Below are 23,800 nucleotides of genomic sequence, written 5' to 3' on the forward strand. Positions count from 1 at the left end.
AAGTCAGGCACACATACAAGCATGTTTAAGTATGTATACACCACAAAGCTAAACACTGTTCGTAAAAATATAAATTCTCCTCCTCATTTAAGATTTTTTGGGGGGAAGTTTAATCCTTGTTTCCTAGGTAACCCACCACCAGCCAAGACAAATTCTAGCCCCAAAACTGGCCCTAGTAATTTAGCATCCAAACAGAATAATGCCTTGTGCAGCTACCTCCTTTGCGAAAATAATGTCATATGGCCTGCTAAACATCTCTTGGCAATTGCCTCAGTTAACCTCAGAACGACCCATTTTAGTATCGATAGTTTAATGCTTCAAAATCATCACAAGCATGTAGGAAATTGTAGGAAGCTTTCTACTCTTTTTTTCCCGCTTGCCTCTCTCTTCTGCCCAGTCCCTGCTACACATAAAAATATCAGATCTTTTAATTATCTGAACTGCATTACAAAGATGCTAATATTCCATAATGACCGCACAATCTACTCTGTTTCATAGGGCTTCCTTTCAAATATCTATTGCAATTAAGAATAATAGGGCAGACTGATGAACAAGAATCCCATTCTGAAAAAAAGAAATTGGTATTTCTGGATTTCTATGCTGGAACAAACGCAAGACTCTGGAAAATCTGGGGGAGGATGAAGAGAGAGGCAAACATACAGATGGGATTTGGGAAATAAACTCGAATTTTTAACACGTCTGATTTGAATTAAGGACCTTCCGCCCAAGTTTTTCCAAGTCCTAAGGGAGCACCCAGTCATAAGGCTATTGCCCAGTCAGGTCAGGAAGCGTCTTCTCTCAGCATAAATTCTGTCTTTCCAGGCGAACAATTTTGACCAAACAGATTTACTGAAATAATTTATGTGTGTGTTTGTGAAAATGTGACCATTCACCAGTGACAACCCTTATCCCCAACAATCAATTCACAAATTTCTGGCCAGTAGTAGCAGAAAAATCTCATACTTACAATTTTTCATTTGCTACCATAAACATAATTTAAGCATACTGATATTTGTAAAGTTGACTATAGAAATTCATCCACTTTTTAAAACAAATATAGGGAGGTGAAGCTGGGAATAATTTCAATCTCCATATGACTTTCTAGGGAAAGGGGGAAAAAAAGACTTCTGGTAGCAGGTTTTCCAGAACCTACATGCCTGCAGTGTTGTCTCATAACCTTTAAACCAAAACTCACTCTTATTTACAACAATAAGTCTGCATGGATCTAAATTACTGTATACAGTACCAAACAGGAGGAATTTCCTCACAAATTACTTCATTGCATTAGCAGGAAGAATTTATAGGGAGGGAGACCAGTACAGAGTTTCACTTGAGTGCTTGCAGACTGCCTTACTGATTACAGCACTTGTAATTCGAGGAGTCAAGCGAGACAGAGCTACCCTGAAACAGAATTTCCCCTTCAACTTCCCAGCTGTTTAGTTTGACCACAGACAAATCCCTGCTTTGGCATGAGCGGTGCTTGTTATGCAAGATGCACTTCTGAATACCACAGTTGCTGAACACCTTCTGTCTGCAGTTTAATGTCCATAGTCAATGTATCTTCAAGATCTGGAAAGAAAGGTAATGGTAGCAGACTTAAGGTGCTCTGTTGTGAAGATTTTGGTGTGACACAAGTGTATATTCCCAAATTGTTCACATTTCCCATGAGAAGTTTAAGCCCCTCTTATCCCCCTCAAGCTACAGCAGGACAACTGTTTAGCTCCCTGAAGCATTTCTCATTGAAGCCACAAAACGTGGGCTTTTTTTTTCTTTTTTTAAGATTTTTACACACATAAAAAAGAACAAGCCTGCATTTTAAGCCAGATCTGTTCACTTATTTGGTTCAAAACATAATCCCACAAACCATTCTGTCAGTACAACTGAGGGGGCAAGAATGAGTGGGGGGAAAAAAGAAAAAAGAGGATCAGGAATATCTTAGGCTGGCATTGCTGCCAAACATCCTGGCACCCAGCCACTGCCGGAGGCAAAAGACTTTGGCTGTTATGCCCCTTATAAATATAACTAGTTTTAAAAAGGACAACAAAAAAAAAAAACTCCACACCAAAACAGACAGTGCACTGGCAGTGTTCACCAGTGAGATGACTTTGCCACCACAGGGTACTGTCCTTTTTTTCCTGGCTGAGTGATACAGGAATTTGCCCTCCATTGTTGTTTCCCTTACACATCCCATACTCAAGAGGGCAGGGGATGCAGAGCATGACAACAGGTGAACCATAAACAATGAGCTGCCGACAGTAGTCCTATCCACAAATTCCTCATTAAATTTGTGCTCTTCTGTGAGGAAATAGTAAATATCTTCAAAGACTGATCAGTTCTTTGACATCTACTGTACACAGAAATAGTGAGGGACTTGTGGATAAGACTATTTTAAGCTGTTTCGATATTAAGTTTGCTTTATCCCTTGAGTGCAGAGTTACTTGTTCTTCTACTACAAGCTACTCCCAACAGGGGGTGAAGGAAGGCATGAGGGAGTAAGTAGTGTCTCTCTGAAGACACAGTAAAAAATTTAAGGCAAAAGACATTTTCTGAAATAACTGCTCCTGATTTTTACATGCGAAGGGGTGCAAAAACGAGAAAGGGCAGCAGTGTAAAACCTTAATATAAGCAAGACGTCATTCCAAGTTTTTGGTGATTTGTATAAATGGACAAAAAAATGGGGGCAAGAGGAAGCAGAGAATTTCAAGACCAGCAATCATTTCTTTTCAAAGGCTATACAAACTGGAGATGGGGGGGGGGGGGGGGGGGGGGAATTTCCTAGCAACAACTGCACAGTTTGTGGCATTTACAAAGCAATCTACTAAAAAGTCACTTTAAGGAAGGAGGGGATGACAAAATTTTTATTATCAAGAATATAGTCTTCAATTTTTAAAGATTAACTATGCATGCATGCACACACAGAAAATGCAGTGAGCTTGCAAAGGCTACTGAAGTATGTATAAAAACCAAAGCACTCCATGTATTTTAGAAACAGCAGTATTAGTCCTGATTTTGATGGGGAAAAAATCCTGACTTATATACCTTAAGCAAAGAAACAGTGATGTTTTGAATATTTAAAATGTTGCATCTCCCAGGCTCTCATCGGGCTTTTGAACTGCAATGAGTAATAGTAAAAAAGATGGTTTTAAGCAGCTATTAAAAATAAAAAATGTATCATTGAAATACTCAGGATCTGTCTTCCTTTCAGTAGTTTCTATGTCTCCATGGAATTGTCCAGGATGAACAAGACACGTTTTTTTAAACGTACAATGCAAGTAAAACTAAATCTGCCAGAACTGAATTCTAGGGTTTGGATTTTTTCCCCTACCCATGGGAGGGAACATAGGATCCCGATGCAGTAGATGTAATGCATACTGATCACAGAGCAGAGCCAAGGGAAAGTAGGGCACACAATAAATGCATATGAAAGGAGACATTCATAACTTCAGGAATAGTGGTGGTATAGTTCCCTCCACAAGGAGGGAAACATGCTGATTACAATTACGATCTGAGGGTCTGGAAGGAGACTGTGTGCATCCTGACCCTCACCATAAATCCATGATTCACTGAAAAATTACACCTTTTCTGCTGTTGATTCAACAGGATACAGGAAGCACCTTCTCACGAACAGCTAAGTTACATCCTTTCTTCCCCAACCTCACTCGGTATTATGTCATCTCCTCATGTAGACAGAGACTGCATATAATTCTTTTAGTAACAAGATAAAATAAAATTTTGAAGTTTAAAACATTTACTCTGAAAAATAAATTAAAATTTTAAAATGTGATTGTGCACACTTCTAATGAGGCCTATGTTTGCCAATCTATTAATATCATTTAAATCACTGAGCATCTACTGCATAGCTTTAATGAGTCAAATACTAAATCTAAAGAATTACTGGCTGATGCACTGGAACCAGACCTCAGAAAGCTTTGTCTGCTTCTGCAAGAACAATTTTTAACTTTTTCAGGTTAGCTTAATAAAAACATCTCATTTATTCAGACAATAAGAAACTGACTGGGAGATGAGCAACCTACTTTGTTCTGTGTCTTTGAATAGTGACTGAGAGTATAAAAGGATGAGATGACCAGAAAAAAAAAAAAAAAAAGAGTATTTTTTTTTAATTTTACTAGAGATCTATCCAAAAATAATACCTGCTTTATTTTTTTTTAAAAGCATGTTTCCACAAAATGGACCTTCAGTACAAACACTGCAGTTTATTTACATTTTTAAAATTTAAATAAGTTATTCCACATTTCTATTTGAAATTAATTTTCAACCAAAATAGCTTGATATAAGTTACAAGTAAAAGTAATCTAATACATGACCATTTAACGTGTTTATAGCATGATAAAAAATGTAATTTGAATGGATCACATACCATGCTGTATCATTACTAAACTGTACAGGTATTATATTTCCTTCATCAGCAACAAAACATACTTCAGCATAATGACTATATTGCTATACCTACCACCACGTGAAACAACCTTTCTTTAGTAAAGTAAATGAAAGATACAAAATCATTTATTCTATTCCCATATTTCCTACTTGATAATTTAAATCACAATTTGCAAGGGCAGCTCCAAACCCTCACAAAGAAAGAGGAAAAAATATTTTACAATGTAAGACTTCATCGCAGCTTCAGTGAACTAGTCTTTGGAAGTTAAAAGGGAGGTGGCTTGGACCTTAAAAGCAGGAACAACTGTTTGTGGCACAAGACTCTGAAATGAATTCAGGAACTGATATGACTTGCAAAAAAATCCTTCCACCTTAATCCTGTCTCTCCCTTGACACAATGTCCTGTACAAACCTCTAGCAGGACAGGCTGCAATCTGGAATGTGGCTGTAAGCCAGCACTGCTGAACACTCTGCACTGTCACACCACTAAATATCTAAAGAGTTTGCCCCAATATCTAATGTAATTACCTCTTCTGAAATAATCTATTTAGGGTGCATGCAATAGTAAAAAATATCAAGCCGGGGGGGGGGGGGGGGGGGGGGATATGATGTACTGCCCATCCTCGAAAGTTGACTATCATGTATCAGTGAAGATTAAATAGAGTATGGGCACAGGAAAAAGACTCTTAAAACACAAAGTTCAGAAGAAAACATTTCTTATATAAGTACAACAGAGCAGGAGTGTTTGGTTATTAACTTCTATACCTAGGCCAAGTCTGTGCTACTGCAGCATTCCCATCAAACAGCCTCCGCACTAAATGCCAAGGTCTGTGCCGTTTTGCATAACAATGCCCATCTCCCCAGCACACAGGAACAGAACCAACGAATAATTCATAAACAAATTTCTTCTCTTCAACATTGGTAAGTTGTTCTTTGGGCACCTGTCAAACATCAGAAGTGACAATTTGGCATTCACACCAGAGGGATGTTTGGTTTGGTTTTGTTCTTCAGCATGCCTTGGCCCTGCAGGTTCATAAAAAATGACTCAAAAAAATCAACATAAACAAAGGTAACTCTGAACTGACTATTGCAAAAGAAAATTAGGAAGGAAAATTTCGTAAGGCAGAGGGAAATTTTCCATGACGCAGTGCCGATCTCAACACCACAGAGGGGAGGCAGCATTCACCTCACCAGGCTTGAGATCTTGAGTGTGATTCACTAGCCCGAGTTAGGGATTCGGGCCCCTTGCAATCAGTGGAGAGAGACTGGCCTGCCTTCAGCTTCTGTGATCAACTCGGGGAGCCAAGGGTAGGACCAGAGAGGAGGCCTTTTTATTTTATGGGAAACAATGAGATTTCAGATGCTTCTGCACTCCAAGTCAGGAGGAAATCACTCTTTCAGGTAGGCACGTTCAGACAGGGAACCTGAGTGCCTAAACAGCCGAAGGACTAGAGCACTTCCTCCAGGCTGCCCCTGGGGCCCCTCTCTCCTGCCTGCAGCCTGGCTTCCCAGGGGACCATCAGAGCCACTTTGCTCGGACTGCGGCACTCAGAGTTACCGGTGCCAGCAGGAACCTCCACCTCAGTCTCTCATATCCCATGTGAGTGCCATGATCCTGGCTTATAGCCTGTACAACCGGACTGTTGCAGCTCCAGTCTTTACAAGGCTAAAAGCATTCAGAGGCAGACACAAACTGAATGTGGGGTGAGGGCAAAACAGAGCCAATCGCATACATCCTTTTGTGATGGCAACAAGGGATCAAGAACATACAGGAAAGCAGGAGCACCTAAGCCCCCTGCCCTGATTCGCCCTTGCTTAGCATTCCCATGGGATACAGATACAGAGCACCTAGGTTCCACTGCTTAGTTTTCCTGCTTCAGAGCTGTGACACAAAATGGAATTTCCTGTATCATCTCCCAAAAGTGAACAGCCCAGGGAGACTGGCTAGCTGGAGCGTAGCAAAGATCTTTCTTCTTTCTCACTTGAAATGCCCACCTAGGGCTTGAAAACCCTTTGCCAATAAAGGTATCTTTGGTGCATCGCTGCTTGTGCAAAGCGGGAGTATAGAGCGGGGGGAAGGTGGGAATCTTTCAGTAAAATAAAGCTATCCCTAACTCTTTTCAGTCAAGGATGGTCAGTGCAGTGCATTACAGGTTAAAAGCATGACATTTGTGTCTAAATAGAAAAGGTTTTATTTTGTTTTCCCTTTATACAGCAGTGAAAATGGCAAAGCAGTGATGCATCGCTGTAAGTGCCTTTCAATATCCAGCATAAGGAAATGTCTTGTTAACATGTCATTATTTATAAATAAGAGCTTCAGAAACATACTTATTAAATATATTCCCTATTTCTAGCTTAGTAGAAACTAGTAATTGCATATTCCCAGTGCACTTTAAATAAAAGAAGGCTAATAAAACATATAGAACATAAAATGTAGTGAAAAAATAAATCAGGCTGAGTGCAACAATCAGGTTATACCTTGAGCATCAACTCCACATATAGTTAACAGAGCATATTAAATCAGTTCAGACAACCTACTGTCACACCAGCCCCTTGTAACACCATTTAAACTGGGACCAAGTGAGAGCTGCTGCCCAGCTCAGCACTTCAAAGTACTAGATTTTGGATCACCTCATTGTCCATTCTTCCCACTCTGTATACTGCAGCGGGTATGGTTATCTCAGCAGGCTCATTTCCAACAGACTAAGACAAACTGTAAACAGAAGCAAAAGTTCTGAGCAAATGATGCCTGCAGGGCCTCAACGTATGAAACAAGCAGCTTTCCAGAGTGACAGTATGTCTGTCTTTCATATGGATTCCATGTACAAGAGCCAGCAGCTGAAACTGAGTATAAGCTATGCCCTCATCTCCTGTACAGGACATAACTCTTGATGTGTTGACTCTGATGATGTGTTCACACGTTGAACTGTTGATTCTACACCACTTACATATAAGGGAAGATAACATTATTTAAAAATACATAAAATCTACAAAATGTGGATGTGCCAGGATCTGTAACAAGCTCTAAAAATGTGCTACAGCCAGGATTTTTTTCCCTAGCGAGCGGTCTAGACAACCCATTACATCCAAGCAAGCAGCACTGGGCAACAGCGCTTCTTTAAGCACACACCATGTCATCCAGTGTTACAAACCACTTAAAAAAACCAAAAGCAAGCTACCAATGCATCTGTACTAACAACTAAAACCACACCAGCTTGAAAGTTTATTCTGAAGTCTGTGGGGAGTTGAGTTACCCTTCAAATGTTTCATTAGTAACCTTTTGCACTCAACTGGCAACTTGGTCATCGTTTAGAAAATCACTTCTCTTCTCACCTGTTTTGCTTACAGAAACTGAAAAGACATCAAACAAGCAGCAAAGCATATCACAATGAAAGCTAAACTAATTCTCACCATGCCTTTAAACCTACCTATTGCCTTCTTGCATTAATAATGCTTTAATAAGCTTTTGCTGGTAAGGTCTGCCCCCTACAGTTCCTGAGCCCTACTAGCAAAGCTGAGGAAGCGAAGCAGTACCCACAGAACAGGACGGTATTTATGCAAGTCATGGGACACAGATGGGAAGCATCCGGGGATACCGACAATGCGGGCTGATGTCTTTGCAAGGCTGCTCTAACATCTCGGAAGTGTCATGGTGATTGGCAGGGGTTCTCCATGATGGGTGGGGGGCGGGGGGGGGGTGGGAAGAGGGTATCACACCTTCACATCTTCAAGAAGGATCCAGGGAATTACAGGCCAGTCAGCCCAACCTCATCCCTGGAACGGTTATAGAAGAAGTCCTCGTAGAAGTCATTTCAAAGCACATGAAGGACAAGAAGGTGACTAGGAAAAGCTAGTGTGGATTTACCAAGGGCAAATTGCACCTTACCAACCTGATTGCCTTCTATTACGAGATGACTGGCTTTAAGGACAAGAGCAGAGCAGTAGATATTGTTTACAATGCCTTTAGCAAGGCTGTTGACAGTCTCCTACAGTATATTTATTAGCAAAACATCAACTGGTAAGTGGACAATAAGAATGTTAGAAAATTAGCTGAATCAGGCACAAAGAATTTTTCCTCTCAGAAGAAAAGCATACAATTTATGACCAGTTACAAGGCCGCCCACAGTGATCAATACTAGGATCAACACTCTTTGACATCGTTTATTAACAAGCTGAATGATTATAAGTTCATGAATGATATCAAATTAGGGTGAATGTGTGATAAACTGATGGATAGCACTGCTACTCAGAGGGATCTTAATCTGAAGATACAGGCTGACAGGAATACCATGTCTTTCAGGGTTATCACACAGCTGGAAAGGGATAACCACACACCACAGCATGGGTGCAGGGGGCTGACTCACTAGAGAGCAGCTTTGTAGACCAGTGGAGGGTAGCCTGGCAGACAACTGAGCACAAGTCAGTGGTGTGTCCTCATGGCAAAGGCAGCTGATCACTTACTGGGCTGTACAGTTGAGCAAGTCCGTGGCCAGCAGATGGAGGGAAGTGTTCATTCTTCTCCATTCAATACTGGCAAGACTGTACCTGGAGCAATGTGTTCAGTTTTGGGGTCCCAAGTACAAGAAAGACATTGACCTACTGGAATGAGCCCAGTGGTGGGCCACCAGGATGATTACATAGTGTACATGAAGAGAGTAAGAGAACCAAGTTTGATTTCGTTCAGCTTTAAGAAGACTTCTTGCTGCTTACCGCTATCTAAGGTGAGAGTGTAGAGAAGATGGAGGCAGGCTCTTCTTGAAGGTACATGGTGACAGGACAGGAGGTAGCAGACATGAGTTACAACAAGGGAAATTCGAATTAGATGGAAGAAAAACTTTATCATAAAGATGGTCAGACACTGGCACAGGTACCGGAGAAGTTGTGAAATCTCCATCTTTGGAGATATTCAAAACTCACCTGGACAAGACCCTGAGCAACCTAATCTAATTAGACCTGCTTCAAACAGTGAACTGGACCAAATAACCTCAGAGGTTCCTTACAAGCCAAATTATTCTGTGACCTTGTTTAAAGACCAAATCTCATCATTCAGATCTGGATGTGACCAAGTATACAACGGCATATGGCATGCTCAAGAAGTAGGCAACTGCAAAAGCTTGTCACATCTACCAAACTGAAGCAGTAGCTTTGCTGCACACATGTTCCCCCTGATCTGCAGGATGGGCAGACAAATCGGTTGTGTTTGAACATTTAGATGTTTCATCACTGATGTTATTAAAGCACCTAATTATTCTGGCTCCACGAAGGAAAAGATGTTTCAAAAAAATCTATGTTTATTCACTATTTCCACAGTTACCACCGCAGCTCTTGAAAGCAAGATCAGAGACCTCTCCCAGGTTTCAGCTGAGGAGCTTAGCAGGCAAGATTTGGAAACCCAAGAGCACCCTCACGTGGCTAGATGTTGCTATGAGCTCTCCTTCCTCCGGTTAAATTGCATGCAGCACAAGCAAAATTCACATTTTATTCACAGCTTTATTTCCCCACCAATTAGAAGTGGTACTTGTGCCAGAAGTAATGTTTCTGCCACCGCACATTTCTTCCAACAGACCCTCTTTAAGTTGTCTTCTTTCCACAAGACTACAGCTGGGTGATAGGCCTGGGACTGCTGAAGGGCTGGGCAGGGCCAGAAGCAGTCAGAGCCAGTGAGAACCCAGAGCAGCACACTCCAGAAACACAGCGTTCTTCCCTCCTGAGATACCTCTTGGTACTACTGCTCACACCAAGCTGGAGAGCCACCTTTACCACCTCTTGCTTTTCTCCAGTGTTAAAGAACAATTTTCCCTCAATTTAAGATAAAACCAAAATTTCTTGGTAGCGATAAGCATTTTTCATTTCCCTGCCCACTTTTTTTTTTTTTTTTAAATAAAGAGAGGCTGAGAACACAGGTGCACTCCTTCCCAGCTCCCCCAACCACTGCAGCGTGTGCTTCACGCCACATGGCAAAAGAAAAGCCTCCCACTGTACAAGCCTTGCTCGCTCCACCATGTCCTGCCTGTCCATCCCCTTTCTCCTCGGAGCAGGTAGGCTTTCAGAATAGGCATGGGCCCTTCACATGCTACATTCAACCTGGCCGATCATTTTAAAATATAAACACAAGCACTGTAAACTGCATTAGAAATAAATAAAAAGAATGGCCAGCTTCTGTCTTCACGTTGAAGACACTCAAAAGCAGTAGCAAGGCTGGTGCAAAAGGAGGGGTCAGAAGGCCTGTAACTTGGGTCTGAACATACTGCTCTACCACCAAGAAACGTCTTACTGAAACCATTCTGACTCAGCAGAGATTTTACAAGTCTCTGACTGGCTGTTTTCCCTACTGCTTGTAAGCTGAAATCTTAAAAGGGAGCTAAATAATAATTTTTAAATGTGGTAGCCCCAAAAACATAATACTATCCTCCAGGTTCCCTGCCCTGACCACTAGTAAACACATGTAACACCTTCCTCTCAACTCCCTGTTTTAGGGATAGAGAAGATGTGTATTGTTTGATTACCACCACTGACAGGAGCCAAATAAATTAACTTGGGTGATGCAAAACATTACAAAGCTAATACAGCTGACAAAATTAAGAACATAGTGTATTTGTGATTACTGTAGAAGTATTCTTCATTAGCTAATATATATATATATAACCTACAGTGAAATGGAGAAGTGAGTAAAAGGAACAAAAGGACTGCATTTTCAAATTGCATGTGGCAGTATCACAGTATACCATTGGCAGAGTATCTTATTTACAACCCAACAGTTGCTTGGATTGGAAGAGCTCTCTGCAGGACACCTCATCCAGTCTCCTGTTCAAAGGTAACCTGTTAAAAATTTAAAAACAGACAACATTTCACTTTACCAAGCGGTACTTTGGAGCTTTCAGATCACAAATAGGTAGATTTTTAAACTATGAACCAGCTTGACTACAAGTTACTGTGTGCGCTACAATAATATATAAGCAAAATGTTACTGCCCACATTATGCATGAGATAAGAATAATCCCTTCAGCCCTTAAGGCTTTGGAGGTTTCAGTTTAAGAACTAAAAGAAGTTTCGGGTAGCAGCTCCAGTTTCTCAGGCCTTTTGAAAAAACACTTTTTACAATGACCTTTTGTCATAGTTTAACCCCAGCCAGCAATTAAGCACCACACAGCTGCTTGCTCACTCGCCCTCACTCAGGGGGATGGGGGAGTAAATCAGGGAAAAAAAGTAAAACTCATGGGTTGAGATAAAGACAGTTTAATAGGACAGAAAAGGAAGTGGAAATAATAGTAACAGTAGTAGTAGAATATACAAAACAACTGACATACAATACAATTGCTGACCATCTGCTGACCGATGCCCAGTCAATCCCTGAGCCGTGGTGTCCCCCAGTCAAATGCCCCCCGTTTATATACTGAGCATGACATCACCCAGTATGGAATACCCCTTTGGCTCGTTTCCGTCAGCTCTCCTGGCTGTGTCCCCTCCCAGCCTCTTGTGCACGCCCAGCCTCTGCTGGCAGGGCAGCAAGAAAAGCTGAAAAGTCTTTGACTTGGTATAAACACTGCTTAGCAACAACTAAAATCAATGTGTTATCAACATTATTCTCATTTTAAATCCAAAACACAGAACTACACCAGCTACTGGGAAGAAAATTAGCTCTATCCCAGCCAAAACCAGCACAACCTTCCAATACAGCCCTCAAAGTCCAGAGATGCTACTTATGCTTATCACTGAATGTAAAATATTTCATTCAGTGTATCAAATGGCCTGGTGGAAAACGTGGCTAATATTAAACAACCACTATACACCAACTCCCACATACAAACTCAAAGGAGAGAAATATTACCAGTCAAACAAGGTTTTCATTGTCAAAGACACCACCTCTGATCTCTGAGGGGAAGCCTCAAGGAAGAAATTTTTTTCTGCCACATTTACAAAAGACAAGCCTAGAAACTAAAATTCATCAATAGTTATAAAAAATACTGACACTCTAGAACTGTTGGCTTCATTGCATGCTAAAAATATTTTCTGAAATGCAACGCACCCATCCACATTCCATAGTGAGTGTTTATTCTATTTTCCATCCCTCCTGAAGCAGACAATGACCTGACAGGTAGCAACTATTCTTCTCACTTAGCTGGTCTAACTGATAAACTAGTTAAACTTGGAGAAATTTATCTTCCAAACTGAACAGAGCTTGAAGCTCACTGCTTCTGTTTCAGACCTGCACAAGAGATTGCACAGCTGAAAACACTTCTTTCCCCAAGTAGTCTGTTAAAGGACATTACCTCTCTACCTACCAACCTTAGTCTCATCTTAAAAGAAGATACAACGTGTAAGTTCCAGTCCAAAACCTGAAATTAGCAGGAACCTGTTCAACCAATCATTGTGCTAACCAAAACTCTGGAAATAGGATTAAGTGCTACCACCAAAACAAGACCCCTCTCCTCCCTGAATTATGCTACCTATACAAAGAAAACAGCAGGTCAGCAGTCAAAAGAGCTGTTTACCTGGCTGATACATGTCATTCCACTTTCAGATTATGGTCAGACCCAGTATCAATTCAGCATGAACTGTGCTGATTAAGAATATAAGACTGCAACTTGAAAAGAAGGACCCATGTGCTAGCATGAAGTAACAGGCTCTCCACAGATCACACATACTAATAAACCAGAAAGCAAGATTAAGACGTGAGTCCTTGGCATTTCTTGGTCTCTGGAAAGAACCAGCCTTTTTTCTTTTTTTATATAAATCACATTCTATCACCTTACCTTTCTCCAAGAGGGAAGAATGCCCAGATGTCTAAAAACTGACTACTCAGTGTAATATTGGTATTTAATTGGTCTAGACAATGGCCTTTATGCAGATGTTTGTTGTGGGAAAGTAAGGGAAGATTGGCAGGAGGATTGTAAATATGCTCAAGTGACCTGCAGCTGGGGTGTAGAAAAACACATATATCATACTAATTGCTGCTTCTGACAAGCAGAACCTCTGTGTTTAGATAACACAGACCTGTGATAGACTTAAAGGCACCCTATCAAACATGCTTGAGATTCCTGTCCTGCTGTGGCAAAGATCAAAGCACGGTGGTAAACTACCTCTGCGTTAATCCTTGATAAAGAGGTGAAAACAGCAGGGTTGTCAACCCTCTGGCACAGACCAGGCTCTGTGATGCCTGCATATGTGCCTCTGCCCAGGTGCTGCTTCAGGGATCCGTCGGTTGGTGAGGTAACAAAAATAAATTTACTTTGCATTTCCTCTGTGGTTTCGTGGTTGTTCCTGTGTACTGCCTGTGCGGGCTCACATTCATCAAGTGAACACAAAAAGTGTAAGCAGCATGCTCAAGAGGAGGAGGTGGGGATGTTTGGAGTTACGGATTTTGTCTTCCCCAAGTAATTGTTACCCATGATGAAGCCCTGCTTTCCTGGAAATGGCTGAACGTGTGTCGGCCGATGAGAACCAGTGAATTAATTCCTTGTTTTGCTCTGCATGTATGCACAGCTTTTGCTTTACCTACTAAACTGTCTTTATCTCAACCCATGAGTTTTCTCACTTTTACCCTTCTGATTCTTCCCTCCACCCCACTGCAGGGGAGCAAGCAAGCAGCTGCATGGGGCTGAGCTGCCTACCCGGGTTAACCCACAACACAGGGACAGGTGTGTTATTCCCTGTGGCTTTACTACAACTACTGATGGATTCGTGAATGGAGCGATACATCTGAAATCAGCTTTAGTCTTGAAAGCTATTGCCTCATACTTTATCTATCATTCATGCAGGTAATGACAGTCTCATCCCCTTCTACTGCTGAGTTCATCCTTGAGAAAACAGCTGGTGATCACCTTTACTCTCATGCATCTCAACCACTTGTCTCTCAGGTATAAACCTGTTACATGCCATGCATTCTCATGATGACCTGCCCACCTGGATCCCTCACCACAGCATCTGTAAGTCTGTGGACAGATTTATCACAGGTCTCCCTCTTCCCTCCTTGCTCCCCAACACAGCCACATGGCCCAGTTGCCTCTGGCACAGGGAAATCACAGAATGAAAGAAAAGCTAATATTGCACTGTGGCCAGGAATGTGCTTTCACATCGAGTTCCATGTTCTACCCTGCAACAAGCACACAGGAATGCAGCAAAGACACTGGCCTCATCCCACCACCTCACTGCAGGGGGTGCATTGTGTGTGTTTCTGTGTCTCTCATGATAAGAAAACCACAAACTAAACTACCAGAGGGAGGGATCATAGTTGCACAGAGGCCTCAACAATCATAAACTATTATTTGGGTTCCTCCCTTCCCAGCTGTCTTTTCTAAAAGGAAAATGTCTCTCTGGAATACAGAATTTAAGTAAACTTACTCTTTCCTTTTATAACTTCTGAATAATACTAGATGCCTGCAAAAAGGTATGCCCTCCTACTGAATAACTTCCAACACTTTTCAACAGGACAGGAAAAGGCCACAGTACAACTCTTCAGTTGAGGCCCATTAGCTTGAGGAGCTAAGGAAAGATTTACACTGATTGGAACTTTGAAGCTTGAAAGAGGGTATCTACTGAGAAACATAACACTGACCACAGAAAACAGACTGACCCAAATCCATTCTTCTCAAGTTTTCTGAAAGAAAAGTACTTTTGCAATGGTTCAGGAAACATAAATTCCCCATGAAAATATAAGAATCACCTTTTTTATTAAATTATTTCCTCTCTCTGTCTGCATCTGTAGTTAAAAAAAAAAAATGTTACCTGTACTGTATGCAAAAGATTCGTAAGTTCTTTTAAAAAAAATTAATAGTGTTCTATTTGGATTGAACTATTCTGAAATGACTGAATAGTAACTTAGACTTCCAGCACAGACTTATGTTTGTTTCATCTGCAACATCAACTAAGAAGAAACCAAAATTACGTATTAAAAAACCCCAAAGATTCTACAGTTTTCAACTTAAGTATTTACTTATAACAAACTGAAAATGCCACTTCATCCTTAGAATTTCCATTTCTTATTTTCATTTGTCTCCTGAAAAGATCTAAATATTGATGTAGAGAAAGATGAAGGGAAATAACTGTTCCTACCATACACAGAAGTACAACCAAAGTGCCGATGCAGCCGTGCCATTTCCTCGGGCAAAGTAGACCCAAATTCCTCAACAACTAGAACTCTATTAACAAACAAAAAAATCCTTTTGGCATCCTTGTTTCACACAGAGACACCGTTATAATCCCCCTCTCCTGGACACGCCACCCCCATCCCACCCCCCAAAAATAAGATCAACAAAAGCACTCTGAAATTAGTCTAACAAGGATACTTAAAATCCTGGGGAGAAGGGATCTAAACCCCTCCACATCCACGTGCAGTTAGTTATGCACAGATAGAGGTGGTGGCAGCTGCATCCCAGCAACAACTGTGCTTTTGTTATGTATTCAACTGCACAGCAGCTATACAGGGGAATTCAACTACTAGAGAACATGGTGTCAAAGTCACATACTTTCAATGAAACCAAAGTGCTGCCCACAACCCGCCAAGGAAAACTGCGTCTCTGCTCTGTCCTCAGCTCTGCTCAGGATGTCGAGGCCTGGACAGAGAAGCACATTGTGCACATTATTTACAGAGTGCACTACACATTTGCAAGCCGGATGCCCCTGCTGAACCCAAACAGACCAAACGCTCTGAACAGAGGGAGCCAGAGAGCCAATTAAATAAATTTTACGCCCTTCATGGCACATGTAACATATTAGTGCTGTTCCAGAGTATGCCAACACTTAGTTTATCACAAGCCAACTGATGCCCCAAGTAAACAGTGAGGACAACAGAAGTGGAAGTGGAAACCATGCACTTGCTTAATTCACATTACTATTTTCTCTTATTATGCAGATACTAACTCTGTGAAGTTAACTACATGGATGTTTTACATCCCCCCCCCCCTCCCCCCCCCCCCCAAAAAAAGTAGTTTTAGATTCACCAAATACCTGTTGTAACAATATTTAAAGTTTTTGTCATTTCACTACTACTGTTTTAAAACTTAATGTTACTTGGATAGCTTTTTGTTTGGGCTAAAGGCAAGGTTGAAGGTTCAGAAATATGGCAAGTTTTAAAATCAACTTCAGAGAAGGAAAGAAAACCCTTGTGATCTTCCAGAAATGTCCTTCAAAATGTTTAAACATCTACTTGGAAAAAAAAAAAAAAATCAAACAAGTCACATTCACTTTGAGACTTGCCTGCCACACCAATGAGACCACTCTAAACAACTTCAAAAGATACAGCCTCTTTGGAGCAGTGTCTTTTTCAGTGTTTTGTTACTTCTGCCCCAACAATCTCCAACACTCACAGGGCTCAAAATACATACATAGGAAACCTGTATTTTAGTGTAACAGATTAAGACATTTATCCACATTTGTTCTAAAATATCCCATCAAGAAAAAAAAAATACCATTCAACTGTAGCTTTGCTCAGCCCCAGCAGTAGCCATCAAATGGTAGCAGACACTAGGTAGAACTAGATACTTGCACTAGAAAACAAAGGGAATAAAGCATCACTCTTTCAGAACCTGAGCTACTTAATTCTTTTTAATCCTTCCCTCACCTAGAAAAAGAGAGCAATAATTTTATTTCTGTATGAAATCACAAAACCCTACACTCTGGGGCCCACCATACTGTAAATTATATTTCACAGAATCACAGAATCGTCTAGGTTGGAAAAGACCTTGAAGATCATCCAGTCCAACCATTAACCTAACATTAACAGTTCCCAACTACACCATATCCTTAAGTGCTATTTCAACCCAACTCTTAAACACCCCCAGGGATGGGGACTCCACCACCTCCCTGGGCAGCCCATTCCAATGCCTAACAACCCGTTCTGTAAAGAAATGCTTCCTAATATCGAGTCTAAACCTTCCCTGGCGCAACTTGAGGCCAATCCCTCTTGTCCTATCGCTTGTTACTTGGTTCAAGAGACTCATCCCCAGCTCTCTGCAACCTCCTTTCACAGTAATTGAGGTGCAGCCTCACCAGTGCCGAGTACAGGGGTAAGATCACTTCCCTGTCCCTGCTGGCCACGTTATTGCTGATGCAAGCCAGGATGCCATTGGCCTTCTTGGCCACCTGGGCACACTGCTGGCTCATGTTCAGCCGGCTGTCAATCAACACCCCCAGGTCCCTCTCTGACTGGCAGCTCTCCAGCCACTCCTCCCCAAGCCTGTAGTGCTGCTGGGGGTTGTTGTGGCCCAAGTGCAGCACCCGGCATTTGGCCTTATTGAAACTCACACAGTTGGCCTTAGCCCATCGCTCCAGCCTGTCCAGGTCTCTCTGCAGAGCCTCCCTACCCTCGAGCAGATCAACACTCCCACCCAACTTGGTGTCATCTGCAAACTTACTGAGGGTGCACTCGATCCCCTCGTCTAGATCATCAATAAAGATGTTAAACAGGAATGGCCCCAAAACCAAGCCCTGGGGGACACCACTCGTGACCGGCCACCAACCAGACTTAACTCTGTTCAGCACAACTCTTTGGGCCCGGCTATCCAGCCAGTTTTTTACCCAGCAAAGCGTGTGCCCATCCAAGCCTCGAGCAGCCAGTTTCGCCAGGAGAATGCTGTGTTTATTTTACTTAGGACAGTGAAACTGCAGCAACCTTCCCCCACACCCTCAACTCCCCTCAGCACTGACTGCTAGAAAGTCAGTTTTCAGAGTCATGTGCCAGATAAAGGCTTTTTCAGATAACACATAGAAAAAGCAGTGGCAAAGTGGTTTGCTGGATTACTGACAATAAAATATACCTAAAATCAATCCCAGGGAGCACAGCAGGAGCTCAGTTCCTATTTAAACAGAGGCATGAAACAAATGCCTCAATATTTATCTAACAAGTTCACCTGAAACTCATTGGTAGACCAATACATTTTCAGATTAACGATTGAACAGTTCTACAACAAAATAGCATGCATGGATAGTCAATCTTCAATTACAAACACAATACACAGAGTGTTTACTACGTAACCGGAAAAATAATGTAATGGTTTCTGAAGCCTATAAACGTACTGAAGAACATTTTTTACACCACTGAAATAAACAGAGGAAATGAAGAAGCCATTTTGTTCTTCTTGAACAAAAGTTTAACCAAAACTCATTAAAAGACATTGTAGAATGCACTGCCACATGAAAGTATGGCAAATACTACCCTTACCTAAGCTCTAAGCAAGCTTCCCCAGAACTGTAGCAAAACACAGCACTGCAGGACATAGCTCTGTTGAGCCCTCTGTAAATTGAAGTATGACTTATGCTGTGATGTAAAGCACCATGCATCCCACTCTTTAAACCACCAGGATATACTTCTGTACATACAATATACACAAATATCTCAAAACATTTCTAATTTGTTTACACTAGTAAGAATTACCACATTCAACAGACTTGCCCACCCCAGTCTTTAAACTTCTGAGCAATAGTGTAAGACTGGCCTGTTCCTTAAGTGATAATTCGATTCATCCCATTTTGCTAAGAAATTCCAAAATGAACTTCAAGTAACATTTATTAACCCAATGTTTCAGACTTAAATCAGTTGGATTAAGTATGGTGCTTTTTTCTACAAACCTCAACTTTTTAATTTATCGAACTACCAAGCAAATGACTTTTTAACCAAAAAAGAGCCAAGAAAAACAATCTGAAATGAGTAAAAGGTCACATGAAGTTACTTATTTCTGTTTAATTTTAACCACTTGAAGCATTTTTTAATAATCTACTCAATTGTAACTAGGAGCACAGACAGCTGTTTCTAGCTCTGACACTGTAAATAGCACATTGCTGAATACTAGTAAAAGACAACAGGAATATATGCACAAGGAAGACAGGACTGTTTAAAGGTTACATTATATTGGTTAGTGTTGCAAGCCAGTGAGAATGACTACAAACTAGAATTGAAGACAAACAGAAAAACAAAATAGTTTGATACCAAGCCCAGAAAAAAAATGTTTTGAAAACACAAAAGGAAAAGTTGCTTTGCAAAATACTGGTGTCAGACCAAAAAAGGTAAATTTCCCAGAGCGTGCATTTTGCCCCTAAATCTGGAAGGGGAGATCCCGAAGATGAATCATTAAAGGAGTCTATTTAACCTTAGCAGGAATGGCCTTATGGCTTCAAGAAAGCACTCAGGTTAATATTACTCTTTGGTAGGCTGCTCAGAGCTAACTCCAGCCTAATTAACCATATGTTGACACATACAGAAGTAGAGGCTCTCCTTTTGCACCAGTAATATTCTTCCTTACCCTGTATTGTTTTAGTTCACTCCTTACTAACTCGAGAATTGCAACACAGCACAACTAGTATCATGTGAAATTCTGAATCAGTTCAATTAAAATCAGTCTAAAAGTTGACTTTGGGGAACTTCTGTTCTCTAGTCAGTATAACTTCTTTAATGTGTACCCCAGCTAATTTAAAACAAAGTTACCATGACTGTCTTTCCAAACTACTGAGTTGAAAATACTGCAAAGCTGGTTTGCACCTAATACTTCCTCTTTAGGCAAATTAAAGAACATAGATTCCAACTCTGAAACTGAAGATTGGAAGCTCTCACCTGAAGTGTTACTAATCCCCCAAATACCAATTTTGAGGCTACTCTAATGAAAGAGAGGAACAAGCCAGAAAATTTCACAAGGATGCAGGCATTTTGTTTGAATATCAAGTGTGGTGGGAAACTTCTTATCTAGCATTCTGAACAATGCTGAAAGATACTCTTGTATTTTTCATAGTTTCCTCCAGAGTCAGAGCTGGAAAAGGAGGAATACGAGTCTGAAGAGATAGATCCCTGTATCATGTGATATTTTGCTTGTCTAGCTTGGGAAAGGAAAAAGGAAGATATCATTGAGACACATAATGTGGTAAATTCAAATGTCTTCAAAAAACTGGTTTCCGAAATAGAGCTGAAAGCATCTTTTCCTCTATGAAAGTTAAAAGTGGGGAGGGAAAAATTAAAAAAAAAAAAAATCACGCACCAGGTTTTAGTATGTCAAGAAAAGGTAATGCAAACATTCTCTATAGAAATGATCATGCAATCATTTCTAAAAATGGTTACAAAAAGTAGCAAAGCATGAAATATGTAGTTGAGAGGACAACTTCATGCAGAATGGGTTTGTACAGTACATACCCAGATAGGATCTCTTGGGAGGTGCTTTGATTTCTTCATCTTTACTATCTGCAGCTACATAAAAAACAGTTGAGGAAAAAAAAAAAAAGGAAGGAAAGACAAACAGACTTATATGATTAAATGCAACAGTGGGTCTTCTAGATACAGTTTAGTCAGTTAGTACATTTTGCTTATAAAAAAAATAATAGCCAAAACAAAACATGCCAGAAATTTTAGTCTCCATGCTTTCTATAAAGGCTCCCACCCCATAATGTTAAGATAGGGTCGAGCAGTAGGAAACTCCAGAACAGTCTCAATGCACAACCCAACAGCACTGTACCTAGGGGGAGAAAATGAAGACTTAAAAGCAGTGAAACAAACAGCTTAACTCGTACCTTATACTTGTCATGAATCAGTGAAAACAGGTTGTTACCTCAGCAACATCGAGTGTGTAGATATGTATGTATCATCAGCTAACCGCTGCCTTGCCTCCTGTGGAAAACACTGTTCTAAGATAGTTTCAGAAAGCCTGAGCTAAAGCCAGTCATCAAGAAGGACAGAGTAGACACCATCTGCAACCATTCTGCATGTTAAATTTTTCCACTCTAGCCTTCCTCCGCCACCTGAAAACCATGCGTTATGCAAGAGTGCTTCCCAGCGCCAAAAACAGAGCTCCTGAAGGGATCAGAGTGCTGTAACAAGATATAAGTTACAAAGCAGGTTAAGACAACCAGCAGTTGGAAGGAAGACAACCAAATGAATGACTAGAGGAAGTCATCTTCATGTAAAAACACGAGCCCATGTTGTGCTTAAGGAGCCTGGGTTGTACTATAATAAGAAGAGACGTCTAAGAGCCCATTTTTAACAACGTTCACTGGTTTTCAATACAGCTCATACATTCAGGGTGCTCGAAATCTGTCACAATGACTTGGGCATAACTGAAATCGAATCTTTGTGGGAGAGAGGTGGAAGGCTTATTTGGAGAAAGAAAAAGAGAGTTCTCTGTAGAGTGCCTGTCTCTCCAAGAATATGAAGAGACTGCTCTGGCCTGCCAACATTTTCAAGTGACCAGATGTTTTTAGCTGTCTGTATCTGTGAGCACCTTGCTTCAGCCTTCTCTTGATTAACAAATCAAGACATGGCACATGCACATTTTCCTTTTCAATATCAGTTATCACATGGTAGCACCATCATGTCCCAGAAATACTACAATGCTGTGAACAAAACCAACTACAAGAGAAACTACCACTGAACCTTGAATCTTTCTGTACTGAGCCAACAACACTGCATACACAGGGCTGCAGGCACCAATTTAAAAGTGGGCAATGAATAAGGAGAGCTGTTGTTACCACAACAATGGTACCAGGAGATCTGCATTAAAGCAGTCAAGATGCGATTAAAGTGGTGTTAAATAACGGATAAAAGATGAGGAGGTATTTATTGTTCGTGCCTGCTGATTTAATCTGAAGCCTCCTTCACATAGCTTTCAAAGTATTCATATGCAGGAGAAAGAACTGTCCTGTCATTGGAGGTTTTAAAATAAAGTCCGTTTTTTTTGTTGTTTTCTTGTTTTACTTGTTTTGGTGGGGTTATTTTTCCAATTCAGAATAGTTAAACACAGGCTATACAGTCCAAATTTAAAAAATAAGAGTTGGATACATAAGATGACTTAGAGTCAGCACATGTAATTGAAGGATAAAGTTTATGTATCCAGAACAAAAAGTCAGAGAAGGCAGCAGCAACACAAGATGGGCTCCACCACTTTCAACTTACTTTCACTTTGCAAGACTAAAAGAGGGGGGGAAATCCCATAATCGAGAAGTAATGGAGGAAAAAAAAAAAAAAAAAAGATTATGCAAGTTTTCCTAATAAGTTCTCCATATAGAGCCTACAAGAAATAATCAAATATTACTGGAAAGAGTCCAGGGAGACTATTTTTCATGCTATGATAGTTACCCTATAAATGCAAGTACAAGCATTTCGACTGAATGGCTTTATGTCTATGTTCTGAATTGCTATTGATATGTATTTTAACCCAGTAACACCACAAAACAGGCTAGAGAATACAGAACAAGCTTGTCAGGATTAGGAGAGACTGCTCCTTAAAACTTCAAGAAATTTTAAGTAGATGCCTTCTGAACTAGTTATACTTAAGGGACCTTATCTGTGAGAATAATAAAAACAAAATTAAAAAAGGCTAATTCAACATAATTCAAAACACACTGGTAAACATATACTAATGTGACTGGGGGGTGAATACTGCATTTAATAACAATACAAGAAAACAGCAAACTCCCTTCCACTGAACTATTCTATTCACTTTCTAAATATTTTGGATTACTCTTCAGCAAGGTTAATCAAAAACACTGACTTCAAACCTAGCTTCTCACTGCCACAGTAAGCTATGAGGAAAGAAAGTAAGTACACAGATTTATCAGCTTGCCTAGATCACCATAAAATTTACAGAGATAAGATTAGGTATAGGATTAGAAACAGGACTCTCACTCCTACTCATATTGTGCTTCAAATACAAACCTATCTTTCTGCCTCGCTTGAAAGGAGCTTTGTATGCATTTATATGTTTATTCTGAGCCATTGCATTATAGTTAGTTTAACTAAAAACCACTCACAGGTAAGAAAAAGATTTTAGCTGTTCTCAAAGTTTGTGGGAAGATGCAAGTGTTTTGATGAAAACAAATAATTAAGGACCACAAGCAGGTAAAATCAGTCTCTCTAGCTAATTAAACACATGACAAGCTGAGTTTCAGGAAGAAGGATCAAATGACACAATGCAACCTTGAGAAGTTTCCATTACCTGGTAAGGGAAAGACTGATTATCCTTTAGGAGACGGTAGGTCTTTCAGGGAGAGTTGTTTAAGGAGGGCTATATACTAAACTGAATAGCCTCCCTTTTTGACCAAAGGTTACTGAATGAGCCCGCAAGAGTGTGTGTGTAAACGTGCATGAGGATAATTTCCCCTCAGAAAGGGCAAACAGAGAAACCCTTCTGCTGCTTTAGGAAACACTAGCACAGAGAGCAAAGGAGGGAGAAAGGATACACGCCCCTCCCAAATGCTTCCTGGATTTCCAACTGCTGCTAAATCTGGCTGAAACTAGTTTTTAAGCCATTCATTCTGTCAGACTAACAACCCTTGTGAACATATCAGTTTGTGTTTGGGAGCTGGAGTGCAGCTCTTCTTCCACATGAATTCACTTACCTGCATAGTTTCACACTACACTCCACAATGAGCAAGAATGGAAGTAGCTTCCTTAGCTTTTAGATAAATTAGCCTACTGCACAGCCAGTAG

The 23,800-nt window shown here is 40.7% G+C and overlaps 1 protein-coding gene across 3 annotated transcripts in view; it reads right to left on the bottom strand.

The window, feature by feature from the left end:
* SLC66A2 (solute carrier family 66 member 2) overlaps window positions 1-23,800 on the bottom strand; it is a 70,827-nt gene that overhangs the window by 35,454 nt on the left and 11,573 nt on the right. For 2 of the 3 annotated variants that reach the window (XR_012623877.1, XM_074829822.1), the window contains exon 4: window positions 20,513-20,566. The exons of the other annotated variant lie outside the window; for it this stretch is intronic. Coding sequence is in view for 1 of the 2 variants with exons in the window: in XM_074829822.1 (XP_074685923.1) it covers window positions 20,513-20,566 (54 nt within the window). In the remaining variant the exon portion in view is untranslated. The remainder of the gene's footprint in view (window positions 1-20,512; window positions 20,567-23,800) is intronic. 3 annotated transcript variants of the gene reach the window in all.

The sequence above is a fragment of the Strix aluco genome, chromosome 1 (assembly GCF_031877795.1).
Source record: "Strix aluco isolate bStrAlu1 chromosome 1, bStrAlu1.hap1, whole genome shotgun sequence".
In the NCBI taxonomy this organism is placed as follows: domain Eukaryota; kingdom Metazoa; phylum Chordata; class Aves; order Strigiformes; family Strigidae; genus Strix; species Strix aluco.